At 42.6% G+C, this 17763-nt stretch overlaps 1 protein-coding gene across 1 annotated transcript in view; it reads right to left on the reverse strand.

Annotated features, from left to right (window-relative positions):
- Positions 1–17763, reverse strand: part of LOC123751027 (putative neural-cadherin 2) — a 350210-nt gene that overhangs the window by 111777 nt on the left and 220670 nt on the right. The window contains exons 4-5 of the mRNA XM_069301332.1: positions 4295–4459; positions 1669–1806 (exon numbers count right to left, since the gene is read on the reverse strand). Coding sequence (XP_069157433.1) covers positions 1669–1806; positions 4295–4459 — 303 coding nt within the window. The remainder of the gene's footprint in view (positions 1–1668; positions 1807–4294; positions 4460–17763) is intronic.

The following is a 17763-nucleotide window of genomic DNA, read 5'->3' on the forward strand; positions in this document are numbered from 1 at the left end:
GGGACATATCTTAGGCTTTGCTGTTATAATCTGTAATTTACATGAAACTTTGAATTCGTTTAGTTTCTCCTTTTGTAACTACCCATTCATCTTGGCTTCCATCTTTCTAAGTTATGATATTTTTCTTTCCCCCTCTTTTCATAATACCTCTTTCTTCCTGTTCTCTCCTACTCCAACTGTCCGCATGGAAATGTAGGGTGGAATGAGGGGGGGAAATTGAGAAACTGTGAATGGATGTGTGTGGAGGGAATGTAGGAATGCAGAGTGTGGAGTGTGGAGTGAAGGTTAGTCTTTGGAATTACGGAAGGGAGGGAAAGGGAGGGTAGGATGGGAGGGAGATTGCGTGGAGGATAGATCTGGGATTGGAGCGGAGAAAGTGACGTGGTGGGTAGGCAGAAGTGTGGAGGGAAGGATAGGTATGAGCAAGAAGGGGGGAAGGGATAGAAATAATAAGGTGGGGGGGGGGGGAAGTGGTGCGAAAGTGAATTAGGGCTGTGGAAGATGGCGAGAGCGGCCGGGTACGAGGGAGCTGAAAGTGAGAGCGGACGGGTGTGAGTGTGTGTGAGTGTGAGTGTGAGTGTGAGTGTGGGTGTGAGTGTGGGTGTGGGTGTGGGTGTGAGTGTGGGTGTGAGTGTGGGTGTGGGTGTGGGTGTGAGTGTGAGTGTGGGTGTGAGTGTGAGTGTGAGTGTGGGTGTGAGTGTGAGTGTGAGTGTGAGTGTGAGTGTGAGTGTGTGTCCCTGTAGCCTGGTTCTCCCTGCGTTTGTGTCCTTTATATCAACACTCCTTCCGTCACGTAATGGTCTATAACCCGACCCATACACTCGAACCTCACGTTTATTTCATGTGTGTGTGTGCGTGTGTGTGTGTGTGTGTGTGTGTGTGTGTGTGTGTGTGTGTGTGTGTGTGTGTGTGTGTGTGTGTGTGTGTGTGTGTGTGTGTGTGTTGGGTTACTTGTTTCATACACGTTATTGTGAGTTTTTATCTGCATAATGGTTAATTATGTTCACACGACTCTCAAGTCGCCCCTCAAAAAAAAAAAGAAAGGAAAAAAAAGATCAACACATTTTTTTTTCAAAATGGCACAATTTTAATTTCCAATTGCGCCTTTTGGAAAAAGGTGTCACAAGCCAAGCCTGGCCTCGGGCTGGGCTTGGGGAATTATAGAACTCCCTGAACCCTCTCCAGGTATCTCTTTCTAATCTTCAAATCACTTGCTAGCTACTGGTATGATGAAAAGTATAACGGTAAACTTGGTTTGCAATTATATGTGTGGTATTGTGGGTCACAAATGTATGTGGATTGCATATATGTAACTAGCCATACGTGTGTGCATGTGTGCAAGTTGCTTGAATTATTGCAGTATCTGTATGTTGTTATTACAAGCCTGTTGCTAAAACAGTTCCATAATTTGGCGAATTTTGGATGGAGCGACCATCCAAATTGCTCTGTTTGTATAAAGGGAACATTATAATTATAATGATAAGGGCTGAAATATTATTATTACTCATTATACCATTATGTCACTGTGTCAGCATTCTGAGCACCAATTACGTAAATCTAGTATTAACTTCAACGGAAAGTTTTAGAAGATTGGAATGAAAATACTCAACATTTTAGGGGGAAATATTTGAGATTAAAAATCATTCGGTAATCATACGCCTCTCTTACCCGGAGCTGAATTAATTCTCCCGTACGGGAATTGACGGAAAAGAAAGCGTCATTAGGGGCGTATCCATCAACACCGTCCCCACGGAGGCTATACAAGAGCCCTGCCTCGTCTACCTTGTCCTTGTCGCCAGCTTCGACCTGCAAAGAAGAACAGCAAGAAAGATTAGTTCGTGTCTTGGGAGGCAGAGATTCCTTGTGACTTCCTTCCTTGATTTCCACTGTGTATGTGTTGGGGGGGGGGGGGGGCATGTGTTTGTCAGGGCTGTCTGTGTTGTCGTTGTTGTGTCAGTTTTTGTTGTTTGTACTTGTTGTTGCTTTTGTTGTCGTTGCTGCTATTGTAGTAGTTTTTGCTGTAGATATTCTCATTGCTGTTTTTTTTTATCTGATTATTCTAAAGAAAATGTTTGAAACTTGTCTTTTAAGTGATAATTGTTGTCAAATAAGTTGTAGCTGTGGATTTCTGCTGTGATAGTTGTAACTGTGTGACTTGAGTTGGTTGCAAATCAACGTTTGTATCTTCGATTTCGTGCTGAAAATGACTAATAACGATCTGTATGTGTCGAATATTGGTTTCGAACACGTTGCAAACGTGCTCCGAATGTATTGGTGTTCCAAGTCAGTTGTAAATAAATGTGGTATGTCTTTAGAGAATGCAAGTCTACTTAAATATTTAGAGTAGATTGAAACACGTTGAAACAAAGCTACTTTATTTATGCAGAAGAATGTATATGCGAGTAGAAATTCTCATGAAATTGTTTTGTAAAAGTTATTAGAGTATTACCTGAATACAAATACACGGGAAATTATTTACATAAGAGATGCCTACTTGATGTAAATTCCTTAACAGCTGCATAAATGATGTGATATTTATTGCTGAACTTATTCCATCTTCATTAATAGCAGCGCCTCATTATCAGATGAATGGATGTACATAGACTTGAGACACAGGTATACACTCACACTCAATGGCATACACACACACACACACACACACACACACACACACACACACACACACACACACACACACACACACACACACACACACACACACACAAACACACAAACACCCACACACACACACACACACACACACACACACACACACACACACACACACACACACACACACACACACACACACAAACACCCACACACACACACACACACACACACACTCACACACACACACACACACACACACACACACACACACACACACACACACACACAAGCTACGAGTGGCATGCCTCAGGAATCAGTATTGGGACCCATACTATCCCTGATATATGTCAACAACCTAAAAAAGAAAATAATTTAATTTGTCATCATTGTTTGATGCTAAATTGATGAAGAGAATTAGATGCAAAGATACTAGGAGGGGAGAGACTACAGTAGATATAGCGGGACTCCAACGGTGCTCGGTTGGAGAAGGATAGGTGAAGAGGGGACAGTAGATCCCAGGGACAGTAGATCCCAGGGACAGTAGATCCCAGGGACAGTAATCCCAGGGACAGTAGATCCCAGGGACAGTAATCCCAGGGACAGTAATCCCAGGGACAGTAATCCCAGGGACAGTACTGTGTATCTTGACAATTCCTCCCTCAGTCACTCAACTTTTCTCTCTCTACGTTAACTCTTCCGCTTTGCTGTGTAAATTAATGGTAATAAATTTCACGTTGAATTTCCTCTGGGCTCCTACTGTTTATCTTCGCCAGATACACCCAAGTGTACCGAACAAGTCCCTGAAGTTTTCATTGGTACTAAAGTTTTCCTCCCGGTGCTGTCCCTTCTTCTCTTTCCACTTAATATCATGGTTTGAAGGTCCCCGTTCTAGAGAAATTAACCAGCAGAATGGAGCCTTCAGATCCTGGTAACTGTCTCCTTCTCCTGTTAACTATTCTCTTCATATTTCTGCAAGAAGCCAAGCTAAGTCTGCCGCTTCTAAAAAGTACTTCTTACTTTAAAAATAAGTGATGAGTTGTTATCTTTAAGACTACGAGAACTCTCCATGGGTCTCTTGCTAAAAACTTTCGTAATTTCTGCCAGTCTCTCTCTCTCTCTCTCTCTCTCTCTCTCTCTCTCTCTCTCTCTCTCTCTCTCTCTCTCTCTCTCTCTCTCTCTCTCTCTCTCTCTCTCTCTCTCTCTCTTTCTTTCTCTCTCTCTTGTTTAGTTACGACGGTTTCATAGCTGTCATTTCCTCGAGCCAATCTTTCCCGTGCTCTCTCTTCTTTTCATTCCAACTTGGATGTTTCCAGCCTTCCTGATGCTCTCCTCTGGTCAACACATGCCTCGCTTTTGTCATCTTAACTATGCTGTGTGCTCGCTCTGTGCTCCCTTTCTGTCCCCCTTTGTTTTGCCCGGCCCCAATGCTCCCTGTTTCTCCATGTGTGAGCCTCTGAGGCGACACCCACCACATCAACACCCACCACACACACCACACCAACACCCACCACACCAACACCCACCAACACACCAACACCACCACACCAACACACACACCCACCACACCAACATACACACCCACTACACCAACACCCACCAGCCCACCAACACCCACCACACCAACACCCACCACCACACCAACACCCACCCCACCAACACCCACCATATCACTAGCACCAACCTTAGTAATAGCGAGTGGCAGATCGCGATCATCTTCCTCGATGACGGTGACTTGAGGGTTGGGTCTGAGGAAGTACGGGGTGTTGTCGTTGACGTCGGCCACCAGCACCTGCACCAGCGTGTGTACCAGCTCCCCGGCGCCCTCTGCTGACACCACCAGCTCGTGCTGCGTCAGGAGCGAGGCAGTGTTAGTGGCGACGGTGGTGGTGTTAGTGTGGAAGCAGCGGTTAGTGGTGGGTTGGTGTAGCTTGAGGTTATATATTAGGAGGAGGTGATTGGAACTGGTGTGGTGGTTGTGGTAGAGGGAGTGGTTGTAGTAGGAGAGGTGATGGTGGTGGAAGGAATGGTGTAGGTGGTGGTGATGGTGGAGAAAGTGGTGAGGGTGATGCTTGAGGTGGTGGAGTGGTGGTAGTGGAAGGGATGGTGTTAGATATGTTGTAGTGGCTGAGTGGTGGTGGTGGTGGTGAGAGATATAAAGAGTCAGTGATTGGTGGTAGCGGTGATTGTAGTGGTGTTACAAGCGCGGGTGTGATTGTGAGACACGAGACCATCTTATTAGAAAACAGGAGATGTGTAAATCTTAGAGATGAAGCTAATCATGACGAAACCATTCACCATTCTCTATACAAACAATAATATATAATCTCTCTAATCAAATCAATCTTAGTATAAGCACGATGAAAGACGCATTAATGAAACAAGGAAATTGTAGATATTAAGAAGTAGTTTACGAAACATATATAAAATGAAATATTCTCCCAAACGTTGCTGGGGTTCGAACCCGTGAATTGACAGTAAGGACTGAAACTGTAACCGTCGACCACCATAAACAGTTCATCAAACAGTCAATTCATTAAAGGAAACAACATCACCTACAAAGGTTATTTTAAAAAATAAATGACCTTGAACCAGGAAAAAAAATGTTCAATAAGTTAAAAAGTCGCCTCCCGCACATAATATACTTATAATGCTAAATGCATTGTTCTATGTACATTTTTTTTGTCTAAATATTTTTTTTGGGGGGAGACATGTATTATTTAGGGTGTAAAAGTGAGGACGTGGCGGTGGTGACACCATCATTATGGAGAGTGAACGTTCTCCTGTGAGAGTGACTCTTCCCCCTCACTCTCTCTCCCTCACACGTCCCCTCATTCTCACACGTCCTAATACCTCTTCCCTCATTCCTACCGTCATCACTACCCACCATCCTCGCGTCACTCACACCTCGCCCTAAATATGAGCTTTGTACCAGGATATGGACGGAAGGATGAGAGAGAGAGAGAGAGAGAGAGAGAGAGAGAGAGAGAGAGAGAGAGAGAGAGAGAGAGAGAGAGAGAGAGAGAGAGAGAGAGAGAGAGAGAGAGAGAGAGAGAGAGAGAGACGGTTACTCTTATAACATTTCACACAAAATTTTATCGGTAAAAATCGCGATACTGAGACAATACGGAGAAAGGAAGCCTCGAAAAATAAGTGACACGAATATATCGGACGAGAACAGAATATATTTATATATATTTTCCAACTCCTGAAAATGTATTCTCCTTTCCATATTTTCCTCTCAGGTTTTTATTTACATGAATAATTCTGTATTTTTTTTTTGGTGTAACGAAATCATTAATTTAATTAATATTGTACTTTTAATAAATGTTGAATTATTAATTGAATTAACTCCTGAACCCCTGGATGGCGTTCAGGAGTTCTTCTACTTCCCAAGCTCAGCTCGAGGTTCGCTCGGGTTCGATTCCCACCAGATTTACAATTTCGTATTACTGAAGACAATGGACGTATCTACATCGTGGTTCTTGGAGGGGGGGGGAGGGGGAGGGGGAGAAGGCGGGGGGTGGGGTGGGGGAGGGGGGTTTAGGCGGGGGGGGGGGGAGGAAGACAAACAAATTAAAAAATAATATTAATCAACATTTATAACAAAATACTTGAAGTTATCTTGAGATGATTTCGGGGCTTAGCGTCCCCAAGGCCCGGTCTACGACCAGGCCTCCTTTTTGTTATACACCCCCAGGAAGCAGCCCGTAGCAGCTGTCTAACTCCCAGGTACCTATTTACTGCTAGGTAACAGAGGCATCAGGGTGAAGGAAACTCTGCCCATTTGTTTTTCCGGTGGTGCCGGGGGATCGAACCCCGATCCCTAGGTCCACGAATCTAGAGCGCTGTCCACTCAGCCACCACCCACCACCCACTCAGTGTGGGTGTGTGTGTGTGTGCGCGCGTGTGTGCATGTGTGTGTGTGCGCGCGCGTACTAGGTTTACAAATTAATGTCATAACAAATCCTCACTAACTCATGTCAATGCGCTTCCCTTTGTGTTAACCTGTTTGGAGTCTGTTTGGATGTGTTTGTGTATGTGTGTGTGGAAGGGGTGGGGGAAAGGGGAAGGGGGGATGAGGGATTTGAGTGAATATGAAGAGAAGCCTTTGGTCGACGGGATCATAGAATGAGGTCATGCGATTAGCGAATATGTGAAGATATTATCAGATAAAATATATTCAAGAGTCTTGAGTGCAACACTTAGAAGGGGAACATTCTTGAGTGCATCACCTGAGAGTGGTACATTCTTAAGTGCAACACCTGGGAAGGGGAACATCTGGAGTCCAGCAGCTGGAACTGAATCAATTAAAGTGATGTGTTATCAAGATTCGAATCCATATAGAATCCTATTGCTTCTGGGGAAAGCGGATTGGGCTTTTTAAATGTCAGATAAAAGGACATGTGAGTGTGTGCGTATCTGTGTCTTAACACACAGGTACTTTTTTTTCTGTATGCACAATTAGGTGTATACACACTCACACATACACACACGTGTGTGTGTGTGTGTGTGTGTGTGTGTGTGTGTGTGTGTGTGTGTGTGTGTGTGTGTGTGTGTGTGTGTGTGTGTGTGTGTATCCGAGCGTTGTCCACTCGACTCGCGTCTGAGTGGACAGCGCTCTGTCGCCGTAGTCCAAAGGACCCGGGTTCGAGTCCCGACTGGGACAGAAAGTAATGGGGGGTAGAATGTATTTCACTTGATGCCCCTGTTACCTAGCAGTAAGTAGGTACCTGGAGTTAGACAGCCGTTACGGCCTGCATTCTGGGGGATGTGTTTGTGTGTGTGTGTGTGTATTTTGAAGACAAATATATATACAGTTGATATAATAAGTGGAAAAATAGTTCGGTTAGAAATTGGGAGGTTCAAGAGCTAATAACTCGATTCTGCAGGCACAAATAGTAAACGAACACCGTGTTAATTTAACAGTGGTAATCATAGCCTCTATACACACACAGTCATAACAACTCATCACCTTCCCCACTCTTCCCATTTTCTTCTATTCTAAAGCAACAGCTTACAAAACCTCACCTCCGAAAATTGAATTGAATCCTCTATTTGCTCTGGCTTTAAAACTCAAAAATTTCCGACTCTCTCTCTCCATTCTACTCGCCAAAGGCCAATAAAACTCAAACCAATAACCTTTTGCGTGGTATCTTGGCCGACTCAAGGAATCTTTAATGTGGGTTTAACACGGAGAACTGCTCCATCAGTTTGTGTTCCAGGCTCTCATCGCTGGGGTCTCTGAGGCATGCTGCTCTCATGGAAAGTCTCTATTATGTTATGGTCATCTTTGGGTTTAATTTGAATGATTGGCAGTGATATAATTTTGTTCGTGACTCTTTTTTTTCTCTCCATATTCCTATTTAATTGTTCTGTTGCTGACTCTTAACCGCGCCGAGCTATGACCCACACTGCTTAAGATAGCTAACTATACAGTTATCTGTAGATAGCGTAACTTGGGGGTACGCTATCCTGGTGTACACTGCATCGGGGATACAATAGCCTGTGATACACTGGCCGGGAGTACACTACCCCTGGGGTGCATTTGAGTCTTTGGCATCTTCGCAGGATGACTCGTTGTTGGTGACTGTATCTTAAGTCCTTATGAAGGAGACACAGAAAATCTCAACCTCCAAGCCACTCGTTAGCGTGCCAGACCCTTGGGTCATCATCTGTCATATGCTACAACAATATCCACGACTGTATGTATGACACGTGTATCCAAGGGTATGTATATATGTATCTTACTGTTACATGCATACCCTTGGATATGCATGAAACAGCACATAAGTACTGTTTCTGCAGTAACTGTACTTACCTGCTTCCCTTTCTGAAACCAAATTACATTTGATAGGGAAATTGTTAAAGATTTTAATTTTAAGGAGATTTTAATTTTAATTTTAAGGAGATTTTAATTTTAATTTTAAGGAGATTTTAATTTTAATTTTAAGGAGATTTTAATTTTAATTTTAAGGAGATTTTAAAGTCTCACATAAATTTTTTTTAAGATATTTCTACCATTTGATAGTAATGGTGTTGGTCTGTAACAATCGTCTTGCAATGTTGTCTCCTTATTTAAAAAAAGCTCTTGTGATATATGGACGGGTTTATATAGTTATAATTTATTTTAAGACTCTTAATAATATATAATTATTAAGAGATCTATCTCAAGAGAACAGGTTGACGGGAGTCAGTCTAGCAACTCTAGAGAAGAAATTACACAATAACTGGCAGGAGGAGAAGAAAGGAGAAAAAAGAAAATTGGCAAACTGAACAAGAGCAGCCACTGTCGATTGAGAACGGAAGTAAATAAAAGAAATGTAAGGATGGGTTCGCAAGCTTTACGGATTGTCAACAAGAGGAGTGTACTGAAAGAAGATGTCACGGAGGCCACAATGTCGAGAGTAAACACGACACAACTCCAGTGTCAAGAGAAATAACACGAACCACCCACACATACCTGGAAGGTGGAGCCCCACGTTCATAGAGAAAGATAAACAGACGCACATATTCAGCAGCACTATTCTTGTATCTCTCTCTCTCTCTCTCTCTCTCTCTCTCTCTCTCTCTCTCTCTCTCTCTCTCTCTCTCTCTCTCTCTCTCTCTCTCTCTCTCCAGTGTATTTCCCCCGTAACGATGCTCAGTTTGATGCATTTTCTGATGGTTGTATTCGCCAAAATCGCAAAAAATTCTAAACCCGTGTACATCTCCCCTTTACATTGAAGTTGGGATTAGTTGAAATAGTTTTTATACTGGTTCGCTCGAGAATTTAGAAACTATCGTCGAAAATTAGAATCGTCCGAGTTATATGCTTCTGGATTTTGTTTTAACTTGTGAAATGTGTATATTTACACACACACTCACACACACACACACACACACACACACACACACACACACACACACACACACACACACACACACACACACACACACACACACACACACACACACACACACACACACACACACACACATACACACACACGCACACACACACACACACACACACACACACACACACACACACACACACACACACATACACACACACACACACACACACACACACACACACACACACACACACACACATACACACACACGCACACACACACACACACACACACACACACACACACACACACACACACACACATACACACACACACACACAGGTGTGTGTTCTAACTTCAGAACTAGGTGAGCACAACTAGGTGTAGAAATGGTCGAACAAGTGGTTGTTAGAGTTCAACCCAAGCAAATGTAAGGTAATGAAGATAGGTGTAGGAAGCAGGAGACCAGGAACTAGGTATCATTTGAGAGATGAAATACTTCAAGAGTCAGAGAGAGAGAAGGACCTGGGGGTTGATATCACGCCAGACCTGTCCTCTGAAGCCAATATCAATAACATCAGGAGAAGGAATGTATTCCTTCTAAAGATATAATAACATACGGAAGTATTCAAGGAAATTCCTGTTTCAATTCTTCCTCCGTGATCTGATACTGTCACATTTTTTCATCATATATATATATATATATATATATATATATATATATATATATATATATATATATATATATATATATATATATATATATATATATATAACTGAAAACTCATACCTCAGAAGTGACTCGAACCCATACTGACTGAAGAACTCTGCAACTGATGTAACAGGATCCCTTAACCACTCGACCATCACGACCGGACAAAAGAGGATGGTAGCTGAGGCTAATTCCCCATCCTCCCGCCGGCACTCTGATGGTAAACTTGGGCCCAAGAATACCATTTATTCTTAAAATAAGTTCACACAATCTTAGTTGACTTACTGGAAAGTTCTTAATCATCTTGAAAGTCATATTTATGCTTACTTCAGCATATTTACAAAAGTTATAATTAATATACCTGGAAAAAGAATGATTTGAACATTACTTTATGTTCAACAACGTGGCCCAGGCCATGCAGTCACTGAAGCAATACTAAACTCAAACTCACAGTTACTGAATCACCTGAACTTTTTTTTTCATAATGATCTTAAAAGAATTCTTATTTAAATCCTAAATCCTATTTTTTTCATACAAGAATATCTGAAATTGAAAGCAGTGGACTCGTTTTGTAATGCAAAAAAAAAAAATATATATGTATTTACATTTCAATTTGGGCACTGTAGTTGGGTGCGATAACAGTATTTCTATTTACTGCATAAATTTTAGTGCCCAAAAATTTGCTCTTTGTTTCAGAAAAGCATATATATATGTATATATATATATATATATATATATATATATATATATATATATATATATATATATATATATATATATATATAGAACTTTAGAACACTTTCCCACCAGGAGACTCGAACCCTAGCCAGCACAGAAGCCTTCCAGCAACTGGCATAACAGGTACGCCTTAACCCGCTCCACCACCCGCTCAGACCCTTAAAAGAGATGGTAATTTCGGAGTATTTAAATACACCAAAGATCACCACCTCCCAAGAGCACTACAGCAAGTGAGGGGTCATTTAGACGTTAATTTCATCAAGTCCCTGTTAATATGGGAAGACACAGTGTCTATGCTTAAGGCATATATATATATATATATATAAATATATATATATATATATATATATATATATATATATATATATATATATATATATATATATATATATATATATATTTATATATATACATATGTCGTACCTAGTAGCCAGAATGCACTTCTCAGCCTACTATGCACGGCCCGATTTGCCTAATAAGCCAAGTTTTCATGAATTAATGGTTTTTCGACTACCTAACCTACCTAACCTAACCTAACCTAACTTTTTCGGCTACCTAACCAAACCTAAACTATAAAGATAGGTTAGGTTAGGTTAGGTAGGGTTGGTTAGGTTCGGTCACATATCTACGTTAATTTTAACTCCAATAAAAAAAATTGACCACATACATAATGAAATGGGTAGCTTTATCATTTCATAAGAAAAAAATTAGAGAAAATATATTAATTCAGGAAAACTTGGCTTATTAGGCAAATCGGGCCTTGCATAGTAGGCTGAGAAGTGCTACTAGTGCTGAGAAGGGCTACTAGGTACGACATATATATATATATATATATATATATATATATATATATATATATATATATATATATATATATATATATATATATATATAATTTTGCTCCCGTTCCCTGTATATTACTGCCCTCAGGCTGCTCAGAGGGAAAGATGTTAATCAACTCTCTCTTTAAAAGCGAGTGGATGAACTGCAGAGATAGAAAGCGAAAGCTAAAGAGAGACAGATATAAGAGAGATAAGAGAGAGAGAGAGAGAGAGAGAGAGAGAGAGAGAGAGAGAGAGAGAGAGAGAGAGAGAGAGAGAGAGAGAGAGAGAGGAAGAAACATCAAGGGGGGTTAGAACAAAAATAGTGTAGCTATGTATAATTATTATATTTTATAAATCCTTTTCTCAATACTACATTCGCTCATTAATTTGACGATAGTGATCACCTTTCAGAGTGGTGATTATAAAAAGAGGGACGGAGGTTATCGTTCTCATTAGGGCAGGTGTGAGGACATGAGGATAATCTCGTATTTCTTCTCAGATTGTTCAATTTGATGCTCGGATTGTTCAGTGAGGCTTCATGAAATGCCCTTAGGGGAATATTTTAATAATATAATTTCAAATATTAATAATTATATATGTATTCGCATGTCTAATGCTTTACATCACATGATGTTGAGGTCTCCTAACTCAGTCCTCTTGTTCACTCTCCCTCACACTGTGTGGCTGCTGCCTTACGTCCCTGTTACTAGTCTCAGGACTGGATTTATATCCATACCCTCTCCTTTTATTGTTGTCATTCTGGGTGAGCCTCACAATGTTACCGTATGCACACTAATGACACTGTAAAAGACATCTCGAACGCTGGTTGTGTAGGACGGACGTATTTATGTGTGTAAGTTAGATTAGCGTTTTAAAACCATTACGATCACCTTCTATGGTTGAGTGTTCAATAAATCACTGAACTATATGTTTAACAGATCTCTAACTCTGTTCATGGAGGACAGCAGAAAATGTACATAACTGGTTAGTATTGTAAATGTGGCCACGTCTGTGGTAGAAATAATAATAAAAATAATAATAATAATAATAATAATACTAATAATAATTATAATAATAATAATAATAATAATAAAGTGTTACCATATCAAAACAATATGTATCATACTGTAAGTGGAAGAACAGAATAAGAACAAAATGTGGCAGTTTTTCAATAAGCTCTAATGGGTGGATTCTTGTAATGTAGATTCATTATCAAGCAAATAATATTTTTGTTCACACAAGTGTGTATAGGAACACCTGACTCCTGTTAGTAGGCTAAGAGCGTCCCTTTCCTATAGCTCTTGGAAAGCTAGTTTTCTAGCTTTCTAGAAAGAAGAAAGTTTTCTTGAAAGCTACTAGTTTTCCCTGGAACACGACCCCACCAGTCGGTTAACAACCATGTACCCAATTACTGCTGGGTGAGCAACGGCAGGATTGCCGTTGGATTGTCACCTTGTCAATCTCCCTGCCCTGGAATCGAACCCTGCCCAAATCGCATGTAAGGCGCGGCGAGGGGAAAGTGCCACCCCTTCGCAATGATCTATATTCGTGTTTTTCTGTGTTTTGTTGTGTTCTGTTTCCCATTAATGAGATGGAAGTATGTGGTGCTGATATGAACTAACGAGACTCACGATCCGCGCCCGGTCCCAAGACTTACTATGGAAACACACTCTAGCCCTTCAGAAGTCATACCTTCAAGCGCCACGACCCTGACACCAATGACAGCCACATCAATGACAGCCACATCAATGACAGCCACACCAATGACAGCCACACACCTAACAACTGGGTCAAACCCTGCGTCTGTCTTTCGTTTTTCAGCAACTCTCCTGAAGCTGCTCATCAAACTGAACCTAATCCCTCCCCACCTTCCCTCACCCAGTAGCATCGTCTTTTCATGTATATCGTATTGTACCATCATAATCCACGCTTGAACTCATCAAAACTAACACCTGAAACCATAACATTCATGACAATGTCCATCAGTGTACCTGTACCCACCACAGCTCATGACTGTACCCACCACAGCTCATGAATGTATCCATCAGAGCTCATGTCATTTGTCCTAAAAATGCATTCTTGTACCCTTAAACCCCCCCCACCCCCCAATCCAGTAACTTTAAAACCTCTTCCGTATCCACTAAAAACCGATCCATACCCACGTACCCATCAAGTTCTACTTCTCTACCCTTATAAGCCCGTCCCGTACCCATCGAAATCCATACCGTGAAAAGCATGTAAATATTCTCAAATTATTGAGCTCAATGTCCTGGGAATTGCGCTCCTGGCGAACCATTTGGAGGGTAATTAGGCGAGGCCCTCGGTAAAGGGGACACACTCACTTAACCACAGTCAAAAGCGGTGAGCGCACGCACTCTGAGCACAGTGAGTTACGCAGGAATTACACGCACTCGAAAATCCGAAGCTAATTTTCCATGCAGGAGATAATGCCGGAGCGATAAACCCCGGCCATGAACGAGAGCGTATTAGCATACGTACACCGTGGGCGTATTGTATGTTGACACGTACACGGTGTGCGTATTGTGTGTTGACACGTACACTGTGTGCGTATTGTGTGTTGACACGTACACGGTGTGCGTATTGTTCGACACGTACATGAGCTGTAGAGGAGTCAGAACAAACTCCAGCATAAACGTAAAATTGACAAGAAAAAGAGATTGAGGTGAAAATGCAAGTCTGTGCATCACGAGTAGCAGATTACTACATGTTGACCCCCCCCCCCCCTGCTGGCTCAACCTACGAGTGTCGCATCGAGATAATAACAAAGATTGGTAGATTGGTTCGCGATTAGCACCTGAACATCACTTGGAAGAAAAAGGTGGCACTTTGCGCGATTGCTGTTCATAACCAACATCATCTCTCAAATAATACATCGTATTTTCACGTCAAAATCCCCCAACGGACAAAAATATGATCATAGTGATTTACAGTGCCATAAAAGTATGGTACTGTAATTCATAGCGACTCACAAGCAACCACGTTTTCTGTGCGTGGGGTTGCTAGGTATTGTTCGCGTGTTCCAGCACACCATTTTCTGTTCACTGTGGCAGAGTGATAGAGATTAAGCCACCCAAGAGGTAGCACAGGCACGAATAACCCTTAACACTGTGGCAATTGGGGACGAGCTGATACAACACCGCTTGAATATGTTCCCAGTCGCACCGAGGGAAAACCACACAGCACCGCTCTGTGCCTGGTAAGTTCACTTCGGGCTCACCATAGCCCGTGCTACTTGGAACTTCTTCCGAGTAGCTGAATCTATAAAAACAACATAGGGAAAACGTCATCCCGGTACCTGGGAAAGCAGGAGGAGGGAGGACTGTGAAAATCTGGCGGGCGGAAACTGATAAAAAAAAATACAGATGTGAAAATGATTGGTTTTGGTGACGAGAAAACAATACCAGATAGAACACTGAAATATGGGGAAGCTGTAAATAATGAGGAGAGACAATGTGAGCAGAAAATTATTAAATGCAATGGAGAAAAGGGAGTGTTATTGCTGTGTAGAACTGTCAACAAATATTGAAAAGTGGTGCTGGGTTGCAGTATTGGGAAACGTATTGCACGGACAATGGTATAGAACCATTAGTCGCCAATGTGTGGCAGGTAAAGGACAAACGCTTGGGGCTAGCCTCACCAAACTTTTGCAGGGTGACTGGTGCTTGTTGGAGGGATAGTCATAGGAGGGGTCGGGGTTAGATGTGTCTGTACTATTTGAGCTTGCAGAATCGAGCTGTTAGCTCTTGGACCCCGCTTTGCTAACTGTTGGTTCTGTAATGTACTGACTCATATCTCCTGCATATATTTCCCCCTAGCGTGCATGTACACACACACATACACACACACACACACACACACACACACACACACACACACACACACACACACACACACACACACACACACACACACACACACACACACAGAGGAGCCGGTGGCCGAGTGGACAGCACGCTGGGCACGTGATCCTGTGGTCCTGGGTTCGATCCCGGGCGCCGGTGAGAAACGATGGGCAGAGTTTCTTTCACCCTATGCCCCTGTTACCTAGCAGTAAATAGGTACCTGGGAGTTAGCTATCACGGACTGCTTCCTGGTGTGTGTGTGTGTGTGTGTGGTGTGGAAGGAAAAATAAAAGTAGTAGTAGAAACAGTTGAGTGACAGTTGAGAGGCAGGCTGAAAGAGTAGAACTCAACCTCCTCAAGCACAATTAGGTAAGTACACACACATTCATCTCAAAATGCAGCAGCAGCAGCAGCAGGTGTCTATTTAAAGTACCTATTTACTCTAGGTGAACAGGGGCGTCAGTTGAAAGAAACTCCCGGGAAGCTAACCTGGGGCCTTTGGACTACGACCTCGAACGCTGTCCGCTCAGCCGCGAGCAGACAGCGCGCGCGCGCGCGCGTGTGTGTGTGTGTGTGTGTGTGTGTGTGTGTGTGTGTGTGTGTGTGTGTGTGTGTGTGTGTGTGTGTGTGTGTGTGTTTGTTTGTGTTTGTGTTTGAAGAATGTAATCAATTTAAAACACGTTAAATACCATACACCATCCTCACTAAGAGTTATCAACAAAACACTACCTCCACTATGGTGTAACCGGCGGTGCCCGGGTATTGTAGATAGTTTCATCAGTAAAGTCAGTGTGAAGTGAAGGTAGTTAGAGTGAGGAAGATAGTGTATAGTGTATTGGTTAGAGTGAGGAAGATAGTGTATAGTGTATTGGTTAGAGTGAGGAAGATAGTGTATAGTGTATTGGTCAGAGTGAGGAAGATAGTGTATAGTGTATTGATTAGAGTGAGGAAGATAGTGTATAGTGTATTGGTTAGAGTGAGGAAGATAGTGTATAGTGTATTGGTTAGAGTGAGGAAGATAGTGTATAGTGTATTGGTTACATTGACAATAATCGTGTGTAGTGAACATGGCTACACCAAATGAAGATAGCGTATAGTGAAGGTGGTTTTACAGTCATGAAGGTAGCGTGCGGTGAATGTGATTAGCAGAGAAGATAGTGTGTATTGGTTAGTGATAATGGTCCCGAAGATGGGTTACAGTGATGAAGGTCGTGTATAGTGTATATTGTTCCATCGAAGAAGTCCTTGTGTAGTGTAGTTGTGGCTTCCGTCACCAGAGCAACGTCGCTACCAAAGCCGGTTACTGATAAATTAACGGAAAGGAAGTAGAAAGAGGATCAAAAGAGGAACAGGAAATGGAGGAATAACCAAGGAAATGGACGAGGGCTCAAGAAAGGAAGAGGGAAGGGGAAAAATAAAGGAAGGAGAATAGGGAGCTGACATGTTTTAATATTTCATTTGTTTGATAACAGCTTTGTGTTTTTGGTAATACATCAAGTTAGACGAGGAAGATGAGAAAAGAGGACGTGGGTTGGCTCGCGTTGTATCAGTGGGGTTGGAGGAAGTGGGTTGATTGATGGTGTATCAGTGGGGTTGGAGGTTGGTTGAGGGTACATCAGTGGGGTTGGAGGAAGTGGGTTGGTTGATGGTGTATCAGTAGGGTTAGAGGCAGCGGTTTGGTTGAGGGTGTATCAGTGGGGTTGGTGGAAGCGGGTTGGTTGAGGGTGTATCAGTGGGGGTCGGAGGAAGCGGGTTGGTTGATGGTGTATCAGTGGGGTTGGTGGAAGCGGGTGGGTTGAGGGTGTATCAGTGGGGTTGGAGGTGGGTTGGTTGAGGGTGTATCAGTGGGGTTGGTGAAAGCGGGTGGGTTGAGGGTGTATCAGTGGGGTTGGAGGAAGTAGGTTGGTTGAGGGTGTATCAGTGGGGGTCGGAGGAAGCGGGTTGGTTGATGGTGTATGAGTGGGGTTGGTGGAAGCGGGTTGGTTGAGGGTGTATCAGTGTGGTTGGAGGAAGCGGGTTGGTTGAGAGTGTATCAGTGGGGTTGGAGGAAGCGGGTTGGTTGAGGGTGTATCAGTGGGGTTGGTGGAAGCGGGTGGGTTGAGGGTGTATCAGTAGGGTTGGAGGAAGTAGGTTGGTTGAGGGTGTATCAGTGGGGGTCGGAGGAAGCGGGTTGGTTG

The sequence above is a fragment of the Procambarus clarkii genome, chromosome 5 (genome assembly GCF_040958095.1).
Source record: "Procambarus clarkii isolate CNS0578487 chromosome 5, FALCON_Pclarkii_2.0, whole genome shotgun sequence".
NCBI lineage: Eukaryota > Metazoa > Arthropoda > Malacostraca > Decapoda > Cambaridae > Procambarus > Procambarus clarkii.